The 17735-nt window shown below is 41.7% G+C and overlaps 1 protein-coding gene and 1 long non-coding RNA gene across 3 annotated transcripts in view; one reads left to right on the top strand and one right to left on the bottom strand.

Annotated features, from left to right (window-relative positions):
• The first annotated feature begins 173 nt into the window (after positions 1-173).
• LOC124501764 (uncharacterized) lies at positions 174-8071 on the top strand. Its single transcript, XR_006959814.1, has 2 exons — positions 174-489; positions 6563-8071. It is a non-coding gene; the product is annotated as an uncharacterized LOC124501764 (long non-coding RNA).
• Positions 5121-17735, bottom strand: part of PRICKLE1 (prickle planar cell polarity protein 1) — a 111418-nt gene continuing 98803 nt past the window's right edge. The window contains exons 2-8 of one of the 2 annotated variants that reach the window (XM_047066216.1): positions 15728-15913; positions 14031-14144; positions 13242-13379; positions 12452-12655; positions 10990-11176; positions 9217-10077; positions 5121-7372 (exon numbers count right to left, since the gene is read on the bottom strand). In XM_047066216.1, the coding sequence (XP_046922172.1) occupies positions 6510-7372; positions 9217-10077; positions 10990-11176; positions 12452-12655; positions 13242-13379; positions 14031-14144; positions 15728-15859 (2499 nt within the window). In that variant the 5' untranslated portion in view covers positions 15860-15913 and the 3' untranslated portion in view covers positions 5121-6509. Of the gene's footprint in view, positions 7373-9216; positions 10078-10989; positions 11177-12451; positions 12656-13241; positions 13380-14030; positions 14145-15727; positions 16222-17735 lie in introns of those variants that run through there. The other variant, XM_047066217.1, reaches the window with a different exon arrangement.

Here is a 17735-nt window from a genome sequence, read left to right on the forward strand (position 1 = left end):
GGTGGGGAAGGCGGAGAAGGCTTCTGAGGCCGAAAAGGGTCAGCCCCCAGTGGATGAGAAAGTGTGTGTGCATTGTGTGTTGTGGGGGGCCATGGGAGGGGAGAGAAAACGCAGTCCAGCAGAGCTGTAGCTTACCAGGCCGAGGTATCTGTTCTGTGCTAGCTTTTAATTTCCTCCCCTTTCCTTTCCTTTTCTGCATTAGCAGTTTGAGGGCTCCCACCGGCATGGCCTCCCACCACCACAGCATGATGACACCCTCGTGGTGGTGGTCTGTGAACACTGCAGGGCATACTCATTTGAGAGGTGAGCCTTGTGTAAGAATCACATTTTCTTTATGACATAGGAGCAGCCTGCTCCCCCTGCTGAGGGTCCAAGAGGAGAGACGGAGCTCCCTCATCTCCTGTCCCCTGGAGTGGCTTGACCTCTGCAAGGCCCATGGCCTCCATGGCCCGTCCCTGTCCTGAAGTGGGGAGACCTGCCCACACCTTGGTAAGCTGGCTTGGTAAGCTAAGGGTATGGGACTAGCCCTGCTTTGGCAGAAATTTCCTATTCTTTTAAACTTTGTATTCTACTTCTTTAGAGTAGAATATAGTGTACCATATTGGATGTCGGTTAAAATATATCTCAGGTTTAATATATCAAATACTTCATAGGATTCTGAGAAGCACCATAGTTTTCAGTTATTTCACTATCTGAATAAGGTTAGAACCACCCGTCTAGTGTTTTTGATTTATACTTACTCTTGCACATATAATAAGCCAGTGAAGATTTTATTCTCATTTTACAATCAAGGGCAGGAGAAGTTATAAGTTGCCCAAGGTCATATAGCTGGAAGTGGCACAGTTTTACCCAAATCCTTCAACTCTGGAGTCAGTGTTCTTGGAAGAAATGAAAGGTTTGGTGATCATTTGGAACTAGGTTCACATCCTGACTCTAGCACACACTGGCTGTTTGATGTATGTGCAGTTAATGCGTAATGTAATGAGTGAGGCAGAAAAATAACTTTTTAAAAAACTTGAGAATATTCAAATCCTAGTTCAGTAGATTTTTGGTTTCCATTTTATCCTCAGTTGCTACTACCTTCCATATTGGTTCCTATGACTTCTGTTTTGGAGCGATTTTGTAAAACCCACTTGAGATTCATCGGGAGTAATTTTTATGAGGCAGTTAGCACGTAGGGTTAGAACCCTCATGACTACAGTGCCGCCCAGGACTCAGCTCTTTGGTCCCTGTACCTGGGCCTATGGTAGAGTTTGAGAAGAGCCATTTAAGTGGAAGAAGGAACTTGGTAATTCAACTCACCCATTCTGGGAACCAAGATTAATTAAACATAATTAACACCTTTTCAACTTTGCTTACAACATATTCAGAGATTCAAGAACAAGATTGCTACCAGTAGCAATCCTCTGCGATGTAGGGGGGGAAAAACCAAAACAAAACTTTAGGTAATTGGAGAGAAATAACATGAGGGAAGAAAATAGAAAATACTTGCCTCAACATACTCTATGTAGTCTCCCAACTGTCTACTTGATGAAGACAAAGCCAGCTTGAAGTATAGGCATGGATAGGGAAGTAACCATCCTCAGACTTTTTCCTCATGATTTACTTTAACCCATGCCCACTGAGTCCCAAGCATTTAATTAATAGATTAACTGAAAAAAGCCCCAACCCTTTAAAAAGTTCCCTGCTCCCTCTTTGGAGAGATCCTTTCGGGAATCCTTGCCAGACACAGATGTTGGTAAATGAGAGAGTCAGAAAAGGGAAAAATGCTTTATGCTGCAAGACTTTTCTAACCTATAAATTCAGTTCAGTCTCCACAGAATACTGAAGCTGGAAGGAAACCCTTGAGGTGGCCTAGCACTCTCATTTTACAGAAGTAGAAACTGGGTCGGAGCACTTCACCTGCTAGAGTTAATGAGAGAGGTGTGTCTCCTAACCCAGATCTCCTGAATCCTGGCATCCAGTGGGCTCTGTACCATTCAGCAAGATAAGCTTGGTGATGGTTTGTATTAGATTAGGAACCATCTTTTCCATTGTCAGTTGCTTGGTTTGTTTATCTAGAAACACGAAGACAAGTATTGGCATTTTTGAGAACTGTCTTCATATTCTTTATTATTTTTGTTAATGTTTATTTTTGAGAGAGACAGACTGAGCAGGGGAGGGGACAGAGAGGGAGGGAGACACAGAACTCAAAGCAGGCTCCAGGCTCTAAGCTGTCGGCACACAGCCTGATGCAGGGCTCCAGCTCATGAACTGTGAGATCATGACCTGAGCTGAAGTCGGAGGCTCAACCGACTGAGTCACCCAGGCTCCCCAACTGTATTAGAACTGGCTTCATATTCTTAAATGGTTGTTTGGAATCAAATGCTTTCAGAGAATGGGCTACAAGTTACGTCTAAAGTTGACATAACAGCACCTTGTGCACACACAGCAGTAAAGAGATGTGAATTTCCTTTGCCAAAAGAAAAGCTGAGGCTAAAATTGATACCTAAAATGGGAATACTTCACCAACTAGCTGGTTCTCTTCAAAAATAAGGAATCAGCTCAAGTCCTGCGGCCAAGTCTATATATACCCAATGTTTTTGTTCCATACAGGTTTCCCAAACCATTTTGTGAAAGCTACAGTTAAACTTCATTTCCCTAGTGAAGTTTATGATTCTGTGACCTTGGAAAATTTTGAGCTTAGAAGTGCAAAATTCAGTTGCTCCTGCTCATTTATCCTTGGCCCAGTTTACCTGGGAACCTTCCCAATGTGTTAGCAGAAAACCCCTGTGACTGCACAAGCACACCTCCCGTTTTAGATCACTCCAAAGAATGGCTAGCAAATGGAACCAGGCAATTAACAACTTTCTCATTTGACTAAAAAGAATTTTTATCATAATTGTGTTACCAGCATTGAATTGGTAATGAGGCTCTTAGAATTTTATCTCAGTTTTTCTCCTTTGTGCATCAAAAAAGGTCACAAGTATTTCTGTAAATAGTAATTAGTTGTGCCTTTCCTCATTAGCTCTGAGGAATGGGGAATCACCTTCAGGCTGCAGAATAGAGAACCCATGCACTGGAGATTTGCCAATGGCAGGCTCACTTTGTTCAAAGTGTTTCAGAAATGTTTGAATTTGTCGCTAGCATTTAGAAGCCGGGAGATTTGGCAAATGTTTAAATTCCTGGTTTCTAAGAATGTGAAGGGAGGTCCAGCAACACTCGTTCTCCTTTCCATGGCAGTAGTCAAGTGTCCATTAGAAAAGAAGAGCTCAAGAAACCAAAGTATGCCCACGCTGTGTTAATAATACCTCTGCTAAAATCCTTGGGGCACTCCTGAAATTTATCCACACCAATACTTTCAGGACCCATCACCCAAGAACCAGCTGGGCAGGGACATGTGCCATCCCTGGAAATCTAGCAGCCTTGGGTGCCCGTTCCAGTTTTACTACTATTTTAGGAAGGCCCATGATTTGTATCTAAGAGGGCTAGACAGCAAGTGATACCTCCTTTTACTTCTGGTGCGTTTTATTTAACTCAGGAACTAGAAGGCAGAGCAAAAAGTATAGCAGATGCATACACAAAATGAATCTTCTTCTTTTAATCAGAGCCGAAAGGAGTCCCCATTGACATTTTACTCTGTGCCCCTTTGTGGGCTTTAAGCAAAATGTTCAATTTGCTCTGAAGTGAGGAAAATGCAACAGTTAAGGGTTCTGTCTCAGAGGTGTAGAGGTGTAGAGATTAGAGACAGTGTTTTAACATTTGATATTTATCTTGAGACCCACCTGACCAGATACTTTGCACTCTTGTTAACCAAATCTGTGAATACCTGTTGGCAACTATATGCTTCATTTTCTTGCCTAATTCTTCACAGAACTGCAAGGCAGTTCTTTTCCTTCCTTTGTAGCTAGTTTTGTTTTTTGCCACTAACCAAGAGTTAAAAGCTTTAAAGGTTATGCATTTCCTTAAGCCTTTAGCAATCTACATGACCCTCTGTTGCCAGAAGCAAAAGGAACTAATCTTTTGAGAATGACTTGAAAACTACTGAGGACAGCAACTTCGACTTCGGTTCATACCTACGTTTCTCCAGACTATGTATCAGTGTTTACTATTTATTATTCGTCTTTTCTAAACAACACATCACAGCAGTCTTTTCTAAAAGGATGCCCACTGTGGCAGCTCAGGTTCTGAAAAGGTCTTCAAAAGCAAGAAATTTGCTAATTGGTTATGTGAGATTGTGATGGAACAAGCACCCTTGTACATTGTTAGTGTAAATGTTGATCAGGCAGATTTCTTTTGGAGGAAAAGAAACTATAAATGCGTCACTTCTGTCCCAGGAATTATGCTGCTCAGAATTTATGTGCATATATGCCAATGCAGGATAAGGTTATCCATGAGGAAATTCAAGTCCATGGTTAAGTCAATTATGGTGTATTATACCATCACTGAAAAGAATGAGGTAGACCTATTTGTGCTAATGTGGAAGTCCACACACAAAGTGAAAAAAGCAAATCTAAGCATGCATGTATAGTTTGCTACCATTTTTAAAACATTTACATAAATATGCTTTGAACATCTGAAGGACACTAGAAATGATTAATAGTGGTTACTTCTGGGGAGGGACCTGATGGACTGGAGATGAAGAGTGAAAAGAGATACGCCACTATCTTTTGAGTTTGTGTGTGTGTGTGTTTTGATTTTTGTTAGCATGTGCATGCATCTCCTTTTCACTATGTTTTTTAAAATGAACCAGACCACGGAAATAATGACACACTTGTTAAGTGGCTCTCTCCCCAATTGTGTGTTTCTGAAGGTTCTCTGTCCATCCCACGTACACAGCCCTGCCCTCTCCAGGGATGGGTGTAGGGGATGCTAGACTACTCGTTTATCTCTTGGATTCACATCCCCCTTCCCCAAGGCCTAACAGCTTTTCCCCATTCCAGTAAACATGGACAGCTTTGCCTCTGGGCCTCAAGTTCTATTTCCCACTTACTAGTAGGAACAAGGGAATCTGTAGGAGTCAAATGGTGGCCTGTTAATGGTATAAGAATGGGCAGTCATGCCTGAACAGGGGAGCTAAACAGAAATTACCTGGATATGTTTGAAAATATCTGTGTTCAGAAAGGTAGTTTGTTATTTATTAATAAGCATTTATTAAATACCTTCCTATAGGTCCAAGGTACCACTAGGACCTTACTTAGGACTGAAACGTATATGCAAGAATTGCACATAAAATATCAGCTCATTAGTTCAAATTCAAGATCACTGTTCCTTGAAACAGAACCTCATATAAACTTGAAGTAGTCAGTGGCACAGCATCCTCTAAAGATTTTAAAAGAAAAAGGCCAACAAGTTAGCTGGAAAGGAAAGGAATAGCCTCTCTTCAAATACTAAATCTACAAAGTCCTCTGCCTCTAAAGCAGATCCTTGTAGTTTTGGTCTCTTCCCAGGAAATAATCACCACTCTGTTGAAAATGGGAAAGGCACCCCCTACCATCCCCAAGGGGGGAAAAAAAACATTCACCCAAACAGCTTCTACTTGTTTTTACCATATATTCCAGGGATATGTATGGGGTTTTTTTTTGTTTGTTTTTACATTTATACAGTTTACATTGCTTGACCCATAAATAGCACTCGTAAGATTAATAGGGCCATAGTTTTAAAGAGTATTTACATAGCCCCACCATGCATACAGAGCCTTTTTAATATTGAAAAAATCAAAAAATTTGAACTTTCCATCACTAGCAATATAAATTTGGCCATCTAAGCTTATAAACCCTGACTAAAATACAAGCAATCATTTCATCCATAAATGCTGTTTCTGGTTCTCCAACAAATCTAGCACTGCAGTGTAACAAATGTCTTGCAATTCAGGGATATAAAAATAATCAGCTTTAAAATCTGAACTGTACAGTATGTACATTAATATTTGCACCGTTAAATTAGGAATACACTTAAGTCTATGAAATACTACATTATAAATAGCAACGTCTTTTTCAATCTGGAGCTGGAGCTAATACAATGCAGCGTTTACCTGGCTAACTGAAAGGGGACGAGGTGGCCTCACACTATGGGATCCACAGTATTGGCTGGGTCAGCGTGACTACGTGCATGCCGCACAACAAGACAGACTGATCAGGACCTGGGCCAACCTGGTGTAGACAAAGGACATACACTATCACTTTACAAAGGTGGCGGGAGTTCTCCATTGTCTAAAATCAACACCCCCGTCCATTCACCTCCTGACAGTCTCTTGAGGATTCTCTTGAGGATTGGAGACCAAAACCGCTACATAGGGCTGTAATGCACCTGACAGGCACAAGATGTGGCATCAACCTGGCACCATCCAAGGAGGGCAAACTGGAGAAATCACACCTTCCAAAGGTTAATCTGACACTGTAAACAGCAGCAGGGGTCTCATTTACATGGGCAAAGCACTTCAAACTATTTTAGCAACTTTCCTATGAAGAAAAAAGATAGGATTCAAGATGGTTAATGGCAGTTTAAACATGATCCCCACAGCTACTAGGTTAAGAAATAATACAGTTTTTGCCCTTGTGTCCCTTTTTCTTCTTGGATTTAGTTGTCCTCTGACCAAACTGAGGAGTGGGGAGTGCAGAAGTTGGGCTCGAAAGGTCATCTGTATAGTAGGCGTATCTCTGTGGCCGGGGTTGAGGAATTGGTTGTCCAAGAAAATATCCTTCTTCTTCTGAGTCGGAGGAGGAGGAGGTGGAGGAGCACCAGGAATCATCGTCCTCACCGTAGAGTCCCAGAAACCTAGGCACTCCTGGGTTCTGCAGTGCGTAATCGGAGGTGGCATGGGCGTACTGTCCATACAGATCAGCATTCTGGATGTATGCTTGGATTTCCCGGGCACTTTTATTCTGTATAAATTTCTCGTAGTTATCAGGGGTGTAAAGCCGCAGTCTGTCCTTGGGAGAGTATTTTCTTTCTGTGACCAGATTCAGGGCATTGTCAGAGCGGGACTTCCTACTTCTCCTGCGGCGATGGTGATGAGACCGGGATCCCCTCTCTTCAAAATGGTAGACCCGTCTTCGAGTCCTTTCACTCATCGGAGGCTGCCGGATTTCAATGTTGTCATAGTTTCCATTGTCAATGACGTCATCTGAAAACTTGACCTGCTGTGGTCTGGATTGAGACTTGGATCTTCTCAGTACTGGCAGATGTACTACTGGTTTCTCCTCAGGCATGATTTTTTCTGGACACAACTCTGAACTTAGACTCTTCAAGGACTCTGCGCTCCTGTGCAACATGGAAGAGTTCAAAGTCCCCATATTGCTCATTTTCTCACAATCTTCTGCCTCCATTTCCTCAAAGTTTTGCAGGGAATATAATGAGGGTCTTGGCTTGCTTTCTCCATCCACTGAAGCCCCTAGAAGAAAAGTCAAGACAAAATGTGATCTTCTGACAATTACTACACACAAGCTACTGAAAGGAAACATCTCAAAGAAAATTCTCCCAAGTGTCAATGTTTGATTAACACCCACTAGGTAAAACCAACATGCACTTGAGAAGGTTTGACTTTTATCATCGATACAGGGGGCATAGCCTCTTACAAGCCCAGCTCTTTTGTGGCCAGACATTAGTTATAGCACATGTCACGAGCAGCAAACATTTTAAAACTTCTCCACATGTAGAACGTGACACACAGAAGCTTCTGCCTCGTGATACATTAAAGCCAGACTACTTCACTTGAACATCTCTCAAATCAATCCCTTCCTTTGCATCCACATGGCCACAGTTATGATCCTTTTATACCTAGCTTAGTGGTCAGCAAACCACAGCCCAAGGGCCACATCTGGCCCACAGCCTATTTGTGGATAAAGTTTCACTGGAACACAGCCACACCTATTCACTTACACATGGTCTATCATTGCTTTCTGCAGTGATAGAGTTGAATGGCTGCAACAGAGACTGTATGATCTAAAAAGTGCTATCTAGCCCTTTACAGGAGAAGTTTGCCAAGCCCTGACACCTAGATCATCAGATCCAGTCTTCTTCCCCCTTTACCTCTGTAACATATGCCACTCTCAGATTAATTTTACTTTAATAAAGCTCTTCTCAAAACGGATATTGCTCTCCTTTTTTAATAGGGCCCAGGCAAGTCAAAACAATATAACCCAGCAGAGTGTAAGTGACTAGGGCATGGTACAGACTATTGTCACCTAGAGACTACATAACTTCCTACTTTCTAGAGGGAGCCTGTTTCTCAGCCCATTATTGTCAAGGAATGTCAGCCCTAACACTTTGTGTACCCAATGAGGTCTGTTTTTGATACTAAGTGTTAAAACACAGAGCCCAGCAAACAGGATATGCTTAATTCAGTCCCACCCACATTCTTCAACTCCCCTTTATTGTTGGCCTGCCTCATCTTTGACAAGTCCAACAGAAACTAGGAGGGTAGCTAGCTGTCTTAATTCCTTCTTGCCAGGGTTATTTCTGGCACAGGGCAGCCAGTAAAGCCTTTCCTGCCTATATTACAGTAACATAACCTTTATGAAAGGACTGAATATTATCAGTTGGACTATAAAACTAGCCACAGCCTTTGCTAGCCACGGACCAGGAATATTTCTGTGTTCAAAGACTTAACGCAAATGTGAGATTCAGGAGGGGGTGGGTTCCAGACTCAGTCGTGCCTTTAAAAACCTATGTAAAGTCAGGCATTTAGCCTCTTGGTGATTTAAGTTTCCTCATGTGTAACACATACTAAGTAATACCCACTTGATACAGCTCAGGATCATTTTAAGGATAAAATGTAGATAACTGATACGAATATGCTTTGAAAACATTAAAGTGAAATTATTTTTTAATCTGCATAAAAAACATTCAGCTATTTTTGAGCTATCTGTTGCCAGCGGGCAATTCAGAAAAATATAAAAGATGCCATGAGCTTATAAAGCACACATGCTGATTTTAGCATCTTGAAATTCCTACAGCAAATCTTAAGAGCACAGGATCTTTCAGACACAGATGCAGACTCCATTATCCACATAAATCAATTTCCTCCTCTTTAAAATAAGGATAATACCTATTCAAGAAGCTTCTATTAAACACGTATGCTCACGTTTGTTAGCGTTTGGCGTTCGATGTAAACTTCTTCCTCCCCTTGGTCTACAGTTTTTCGTAACATGGGCCCTACTGCTGAACTGTAGTTTGTAGAATAAATTTTTTAGTGGCTCTTTTTTCCAAAAACCCCATAATCCCTAGATTGCGTACCTGTGATATTAGATAAAGCCAAAGAATCCATAGAATCTCGAACACTTTGCTCTGGTTTCAAGTCTGACAAACACTCCAGGGAATCTTCATACCAGTGTGTTTGATCGTGATTATAGCCTGAAGCCCCATGGTCCAGATCCAATTCCTGGAGCCTTCTACTGCTTGCAGGGCCTGGGTGGCTGCCATAAGCAGAATCGCCCAGTCCATCTTGTGACTGTGCCCAATACATATCAGACTGGTATTTTTTACTTGCAAGGCTCTGGTTATTTTGCTTTAACTCAGTCTTATTTTTAACCATGTTATCAGATATCCAGTGCTCACTGGCTCGTATATCTAGCTCACTGGGCTGCTGCTGAAAGAGGCTTTTATCACCAAACTTGAGGAGGAGCTGCGTCATATAATCTTCATGCTCAGCCCATTCTTCAGGGTCTTCTGGGGTTTCGTGCTCCACTCTGCCTTTCCAAAATTCTTCATTGACGAAACCTCCCTGCCTGGCGAGACTCAGATCCTCCAATTTCCGAGAAAGGGTGTCATCAGCATTGCCTGATAGGCCAGGAAACTTGTAGTTTAGAGCAGGCGACAAAAGAAGAGACTGTCTACACTGATCTGCTGACCGACTGCTCTTGCCCATCCGGACACTTCTTCTAGAGTCTCTTGATCGAGCTGACTGAAATGCAGAGTCAGAAGAATCAGAGGCATGGACGTCTTCACCAAGGCTGCATGTTTTCGAGCAATAAATCTGACCTTGTTTGGGAAGGAAGGGACACCCCAACAAAGAAGCTTTACACTGGGCACAAGAAAAGCAGGCTTCTGTAGCATGCCAGTGCTGCCCATCATAGGTCATCTGTGCATGGTCGACACCTGTTTTGAAGAAGGACAGAGTAGGAGGTTACAGTTCAATCTTGAAATAAAGGAAGAAAAAGACAAGAATGTTTGTATGGGGGAACTCTAAAAGGTGATGGCAATGTCTGTATCTTGAAAGGGCTGTGGGTCGCACATGTACAGTTAATTGTCATTATTCACAAATCCCATATTTTTGAATTTGCCATAATTTTTTAATTTGCCTACTTGCTAAAATGTATCTATACCCGCAGAATCAATACTTGCAGAGCTTTCAGGGTTATTTGCTGACAGGTGCAGAATGATGAAAAATTTGAGTCAACTGATGTGCCATGTTCCCAAGCTGAGGTCAAACAACCAACGCTCTGTCGTTTGTCTCTGCGCTCCTACTATAACAGCTGACAGAGCCATGGTTGATTTATTATGAAGTTTTCTTTGCATTTTTGGGCTTTGTGTTGATTCCACTGTTTAAAAGGGCTCCCATGCATAGTGCTGAAGTGCTGTATACTGTCCCTAAGCTCAAGAAGGCTGTGATGTGCCGTACAGAGCACGTAAGTGTGTTAGATCTAGCAGCGTCATTCAGGCATGAGCTACAGTGCTCTTGGCTACAAGTTCAATATTAGTGAATCAGTATACACTAAATAAGGTGTGTTTAAACTAAGACATACATGAAACAAGATTATCTGTTGAGCAGTTCATGAAAATGTGACCAGAGCCTTGCAGGACCCCAACCCTGACTGTCCCCGAGGAGCAATGGTCCAGTAACTCAGGCAACTTTATAGAACACAACCATCGCAAATAATGACAGCTGACTACATATCCATTGTCAAAACTCCTCAAACTAAAACATTTAAGATCTGTACATGCCCCTGTAAGTTCTACAAAACAAACCCACACAGAGACTGGACAATCATAGGCCGGCTACGCACTTACCGATGTGCTCCCCACAGGTCTCACAGTACTCTGCATAGAGAGACTCAAAACAGCCGCAGCAGAATGGGCGGCCATCCTTCATGATGTATCTCTGTCCCCCCAGGACCGTTTCACACTCAAGGCAGCAGAAGTGTTTCATGTGCCAATGGCGACCCTCAGCTTCTGTGCACTCATCAGCAAAAATTATCTTTAAAAAGAAATGGGATGAAAAGATCATGGTGAGCTCTTCTAGAGGCCAATTAACTGCATGTTTTCTGGACAACTGACAGACACTGGCTCTTAAAGAAATCACTTGACTAGCTAACCTTGGTTCTTATAGCCTCAGGCTCACATCTTACTTGATTTAGATATGAAATAAAAGCATGAATTGAAAATGTTGAAAAAGAGAAACTCAGTGCTTGCTTAAACTTAAAACAAAAAACAGATTTTTACGTAGGAGATCATTCATTTGGTCATATTTTTGCTCTCCAGTCACACTTTGTTGGCATAATCTGGCAAAGAATACATTAACATTGAAATAATTTAGCAGTCTGTATTTTGATACTAAACTCATAAAAATGTCTGCAGAATCAGCAGTTACAGCTATCCAGATGCTGTGCTGTGTGAACAGCACGTGTAGATAATGTTTCATTTGACCCGGTGGTCATCTCCAGATTAAAGACTTTAATTTTTTATAATTTTGGTTTCAAAGAAATTTCAAATTGCATATTATTGAAAAAAACTAGAAACATAAATGTATAAAAGTAAGCACTGAAAGTTAACTGTCACTGATTGAAGGAGACTGAGGAGATACAGAATAAATGCAATAAGGTACCCTGGATTCGATCTTGGAATAGAAAAGAGACACTAGCAGAAAAACTGGAAATCTAAATAAAGTCTGTAGTTAATGGTATTATGCCAATGTCAATTTCTTAGTTTTGATGCATATACCATGGCTAGGTAGGATGTTAACAATAAGGGAAGCTGGGAGAGGGTTTACAGAACTGTCATCTCTTCAAGTCTTCTGTAAATCTAAAATTACTTTAAAATAAAAAGCTTAAAAAAAATTCCTTTCACACCACCATCCCTTCCCACATGCCCCAGGGGTAACCACTGTTAACTCAGTGTATGTCTTTCCATACTAGTTCTGAGTGTATACAGATATATACACAATCTCGACTTACTCTCCCTTTATTTAACAAAAAGAAGATTATCTACTACTTAATATTCTTGCAACTGGTTTTCTTCTCCCACAATCCATCAAGGACATCCTACTTATCAATGCACAAACACACCTGCTGCCTTCTCTTTATTAGCTGCATATTATTCCATTATATGAATGTACAAGATTATCTTAAAAATATCTAAACAGCAAAAGCAGGAGATATTTATATTTTGCTTAGATGTGAACAGTGGAATACTGGCTTACTAGAAGCTTATTTTTTCCAGTGTTAAGGGATAAACTTTTTTTTTTTTTTTTTACCTCATCACATGCTGAACACCGTGGTTTGAGCAGTTCAGCATGGTGCCTGCCACAGTGAATTTTTCCATCCTGATAAAAATAGATGAGGTCGACCAGCAGCTCGTTGCACGTGTAGCAGACAAAACAGGAAGGGTGCCAGCACACTCCAGGGCCCGCACGAGAGGCAAACACTGCAATTTCACCTCCATTTATCTTCAACCCACACTAAAAACAAAAGGATTTGAAATTTAGATGATCCTTCTTTAAGAACTGGATGCTCAGCCTTTCCTACTTTACACTAAATTCCATTTTGTCAAGAAAGCTTTTATTTGTGGCCCCTCCTGTTAGTGATTAAATAGCTCTTTAATGCTGGATTATTTCTGATTCTTAACTGGAATGAACATGCCTCAGATATACTACCACACTAGACTGTTTCTAAGAATGGTTTCATCCAACTCACATGAAGAGTCCTTTTCCTGAGCCAGCCTCCTATTGGATACATTTCCTACTCTGAGCCAGGAAGTGTCTGAACGTCTTCATTCTGTTTCTGCAGTTTTGAACAGTGGGTGTACCCCAGCACCTCTCTCCATGCCCAGATTTCACCTGATGTTTACACAAGGGCAGACTGACTCCCCCTGTCAGTCATAAACATTATAATGTCCACTTAATAAAAAGCTAGGCTGCCTTTTATGTTTTGGAGGCTTTTAGGGCCCACACCTGTGCTGGCCCGGTCACCTACCCCCCCCCCCCCCCAACCATACTACATCCATGTCACTACCACGAGCTACTACTCATCCTTGGAAAGTGCTACCTGTTCGCACACGGCGTGCATCACTGCTCTGGACAAAAGTTTAATCGTTCCTCTTCCTAGTGCTTCTTTCTTCCTTTGAGCACTGAACACCTGCAATTCTTTCTTCTCCTCTTCACTCAGCGACTGGCAATACCGCACCTTCAGAGAGAAGAAAACAGAAGCACCACCCTGGAGCACCCAGTCTCCCTCACCAATTCAGTATTTCCAGGGTTAGAGTTTCGGCAAAGAGCAAGTTTAACTGGCCTGCCCCATAAATCCCCAATTTAAAAATGGCACTGTACCTTTAAAGTGACATCAAATCTTATAGCCTCTCCAACAAAAGGGAAATGCAATTTGAAGGATCTTTTTTTTTTAAAAAATAAGGAGTGTTTAAACTTTTATCAGAGACACTTAAAAAAACTGGAAGACATTAACCTTTCTACAAAAGGTTTAAACTTGTTAATTGCCACTTTCACTCTCCATTCTACAGGCACTCAACTGCAGGGCCAGCCTTAACTACCAGAAAGCACTGACTCTAGATGAAGGGGCAGGGAAATCTCAGGAATTTATAGGTTCCTGATAAGTGGTGGGTGGCTGCAAACACTATAAAAAAAACAACTTGTTGTTAAGTTTATTGCACTGACACCCTTTTCTCTCTCAAAGAATGGAAAGCTGTATTCTCAAGGCAAATTTTAACTGAAGAAAGGCAAAAGAGCCCTGGCCAGTGAGGAGGTAGGGTTTATGAGAGGCAGCTCAATGTTTAGGGTGTATTTTTTTTTCTTTAAATTAGGCTGCTTCCTGTTATTTTACCTCATTATCATGTGGCGGCAACTGGTACAAGAGCTGTTTAATTCGATGTTTCTCTCCAGGGCTGTTAACATAAGGAACCTTTTCCTCTGGTAAGCAAGCAAAGTAGAGCTGGATCTGGGTAAGAGATGAAAAACAAGGACATCAGCATACCGGAAGTGAACATCTTAGCTTACATTCCATCTTAGAAAGTTACCTTTCCCTTTAGGTACAGGGTTTGGCCTCTTGTAGCTAATGAGAAGACCAGCTGAGCCAACTCAGCAGAACTGCAAATCTTCAGATAGCTAGCATCCAGCTGCTAAATTGCTCTTCAGGAATGTAATTTGTAGTGACAATTAGGGGCATCATAAATTATGCACCATAAAATGTGCACACTTAATGCTACTATTCCTCAGCCTATCTCCCTAGGGTCAGCCAAGAAAGAATGCCGGGTGAGTGCTGCATATGACCACACAGGCTGTGTGACGCCGCCCAAAACCCAGACACTACACAAGCACACTCAATTTGCTCTCTGAATTTTACACGTCACAAAGACAAAAGCTGTTTTGTTAAACTGTGTAAACTCTCCCTTATCAGGTTCTCTCAAGCATCAGCTTTCTTTGCTTCCATGGGTGTTATTTTCTAAATACCCGGAGTCCGTTTCCCCACGGAAACTGGAGGGGGGCCATACTGAGCTGTACTGAGGTCACTTTGAAAGGAGAACTCCATTTCTGTTTTGTTTTGTTTTTTTTTCCCCATGGTATTTCAAGGAATATCCTTAATGCATGTAGAGTACTTTGCAGTGCTGAGAATCAAGGTGGTTCGAGGGGAAAAGATCAGGGAACTAGGGGCTTGTCTGCTTCAGTTTATCTTTCTATCACATAAAACCTACCCAATCGTAAGCTGAAAGAAGGGGTTTTCTGCTAGTAAGTAGTCAAAATATTGCTTTCCTAACCAGTGTGCCAGCACACCACCCTCCCTCCCCATTGTGTCAGCCACAGAAGCTTTTACAGTTAGGAGTGCTTACTGAATACCAGTTCCATGTGCACCGGGTACTGTGCCAGGATGAGTAGGGAGCCCCTATTCCTCAGAAAAGTTCCCCACCATGCAGGAAACCCCCATAACTTAGGAGCAGCCATACACCCAGCTGGGACCTTTTATTTCAAACTATGGCTTCACCTGCATCTGTCACCAGCAATTTTTATTAAGTTCATCATTATAAGGATATTGAGGAAATAAAACTCTGCATATACAATATTCTCATCTTAAAGTAACAATACAAACAAAGCATAAATTTTTTTTTTTTTTTTTTTGCAATACACTCTGTGGTGACAGATTCTTTTACGTGTCAGGTTATCAAAGGTCAAACGTCTAAGCAATAACACTTCAGGTGATTTCTTACAGCTCTGTACTTCTCTTCTCTTCCAAAGCAAAAGCATTGCTCAGAGCTGGCATGGAAATGTTCCTCTTTCCTTTCATTACCTTTCTATTGTTACTTGATGTCTTCAAAAAGTTTAAATTCCTCTCACTCTCTCCCAAGAGCGAAGAAATTAAGTATGCCCTTCAAAAGCAAAAATTTATACTACCCAGAGAGTAAGGACAAAGGAGGGTAGCATAGCGTGTCAGTAATGGTAGGAATGGTCTGTACATTTTTTAGCATTTCTCAAAAAAAATCTGAAATGTTGTTGGTAAACAGAGCACATGGAGTGATGAGGTCCCACCTGCTCTGGCCGCAGGCCTGGGGGCACCCAGGCATACTCCTCCAGGGCACAGCCAGAGTCGTCGTCAGATGTGGAGCTCCTCTGGCACCCGAAGGCAAGCTTGCTCATTTTGGGCTCCATCTCCAAAGGCATAATATTGAAGTGAAAAGGCCGGTTTCTCAGTCACAGGACATCAAACAATGGCTGCTGTGGACAATATAGGGAAAAAACAAAGAAATTAAAACCTGAAGGCACTACTCTTGCCTCCAGGAACTTGTATGGAATGCTGTTTACACACAGCTGGGCCTGGTTTTCTAGTAACTAGTTACCCGTTTCTAGTCACCAAGTTACCAGTGTCGCCACCTCCCAACCCCCAGGCCCACCAAAACTGCGCATCTAGAGTTACACAATTTGGAAGCAGCCCCCTTAACAACTTAGCATTTCAGAAGATGCTACCAAAACTAGCTTAGTTCCAGCTGCCTTTAACAAGCGCCTCTAACACGCTATTTGTTAGAAGGGTTCTCAAGAAACTGCTTTGTTGACTTTCTAACTTTCCCACAAATGAAATCCTGTGAAGTCCCAAGAGTGGAAGAAGTGTCAGAGACGGCACCGCCTCCTGCCCTGCCTGCTGCTTTGTGCTCCCGAGACCCCACCCTGCTCCCGGGTCTCCTAATCCCAGCCATTTACTGCTGCCTGCACAGAGTGGGTCCACTGGCAGACTGCTCAGATTTCTGGTTTCTAATCAAGTTCTGAGAGACAGTAAACCTCATTTACTCCCTGACTAGAAATAGCAGTTGAATCCTTAATATAGCACATTCAATCCAAAAGCCTTTAGTATCAATGGGCCAAAGTCTGCCAGACAGTTCATTAATGAGTTCCTTCAACAAAAAGTAATTGAATCCAAGCACGAGGCTAAAATAAAATCCTGCTAGCTGACTATTAGTGTGGAATTGCATTACCAGCAGGCATTCATTGAAAAGTCACACCTACTATGTGTGACAAGCTAGCAGCCAGCTACTGGGCAAAGATGTAAATCCAGTTCTGGATGAAAAGTCTTCCTCAGAGGGAAGGGCTGCAAAGGTGTTAACACAGGGGTCTCTTGCTCTACAGCCCAGGAACTTTGTTATCGGTGTTTAAGTTCCTTGTTAACTTTCTTTTGATTCTTAAACATCATCCCTCATCCCAAGGCACTAAGAAAAAAAGATACAAGACTTTTCAGAATCGATGCGGCTTGTTTTATACCTGCCCCTTTCCTTCTCCCTCCACCAAAAAAAAAAAAAAACAAAAAAAAAAAAACAAAACAAACAAAAAAAAACATAATTAGCCTGACCCCAATTTAAAGAAAACAAGGCTCAGGAAGTTCAATCACTCACCTAAGGTTACACAGCTGAAAGCCAGAGAGTACAGTCACACTACGTGCCTGACTCATCAGACTTCCAAAAATTGTTCTGCCTTAAAAAATTCTCTCTCTTGCTAAAACAAGTAGGAAAGGCAGTGAACCCTAAGCACACTCCTGCCTGAGAGGAAGTCCTTTCTCAGCCACTATGTCAAACCCAACTCTACAGTATCAGAAAGTTACCTCTCACAACCCAATTATTAAAACATACACTTTTTCTTTTATAAATCAAAGGACATAAATTAAAATTGCAACAGTTAACAAATGGAAGGCCAAACATCCAAGGGCTACAAATCGTTGTTAGAAGAAGGAGCCATGCCATACAGTAGGCAGATATTATTTCAACTATTAGTTTAACTTTTCCTTCACCCTGAACAAAAAGTAAAGATGAACTCATTTCCTCCACTATCATTGGGAGGTTACGACCTTTTAAACAAGTCGTCATTTCACACAGGTGCAATTCATTCCCATCTTGACTTAAGAAAGGCTCTCTAAACAGGCACATTCCTCTTAGCCCTCCGTAAAAAAAGGATGTGTTAATGAAAGTCAGAAAATTTCTTGGATCTAGTCTTTCCCTTTTGTTTTGGAAAAAGCAACTCCCACATGTCAAAGGAAGAGAAATAGAGGTTAAGA

This window comes from Lynx rufus, unplaced genomic scaffold (genome assembly GCF_022079265.1).
Source record: "Lynx rufus isolate CCGP_SWC_20201006 ecotype Redwood Valley unplaced genomic scaffold, mLynRuf1.p SCAF_7, whole genome shotgun sequence".
Lineage (NCBI taxonomy): Eukaryota > Metazoa > Chordata > Mammalia > Carnivora > Felidae > Lynx > Lynx rufus.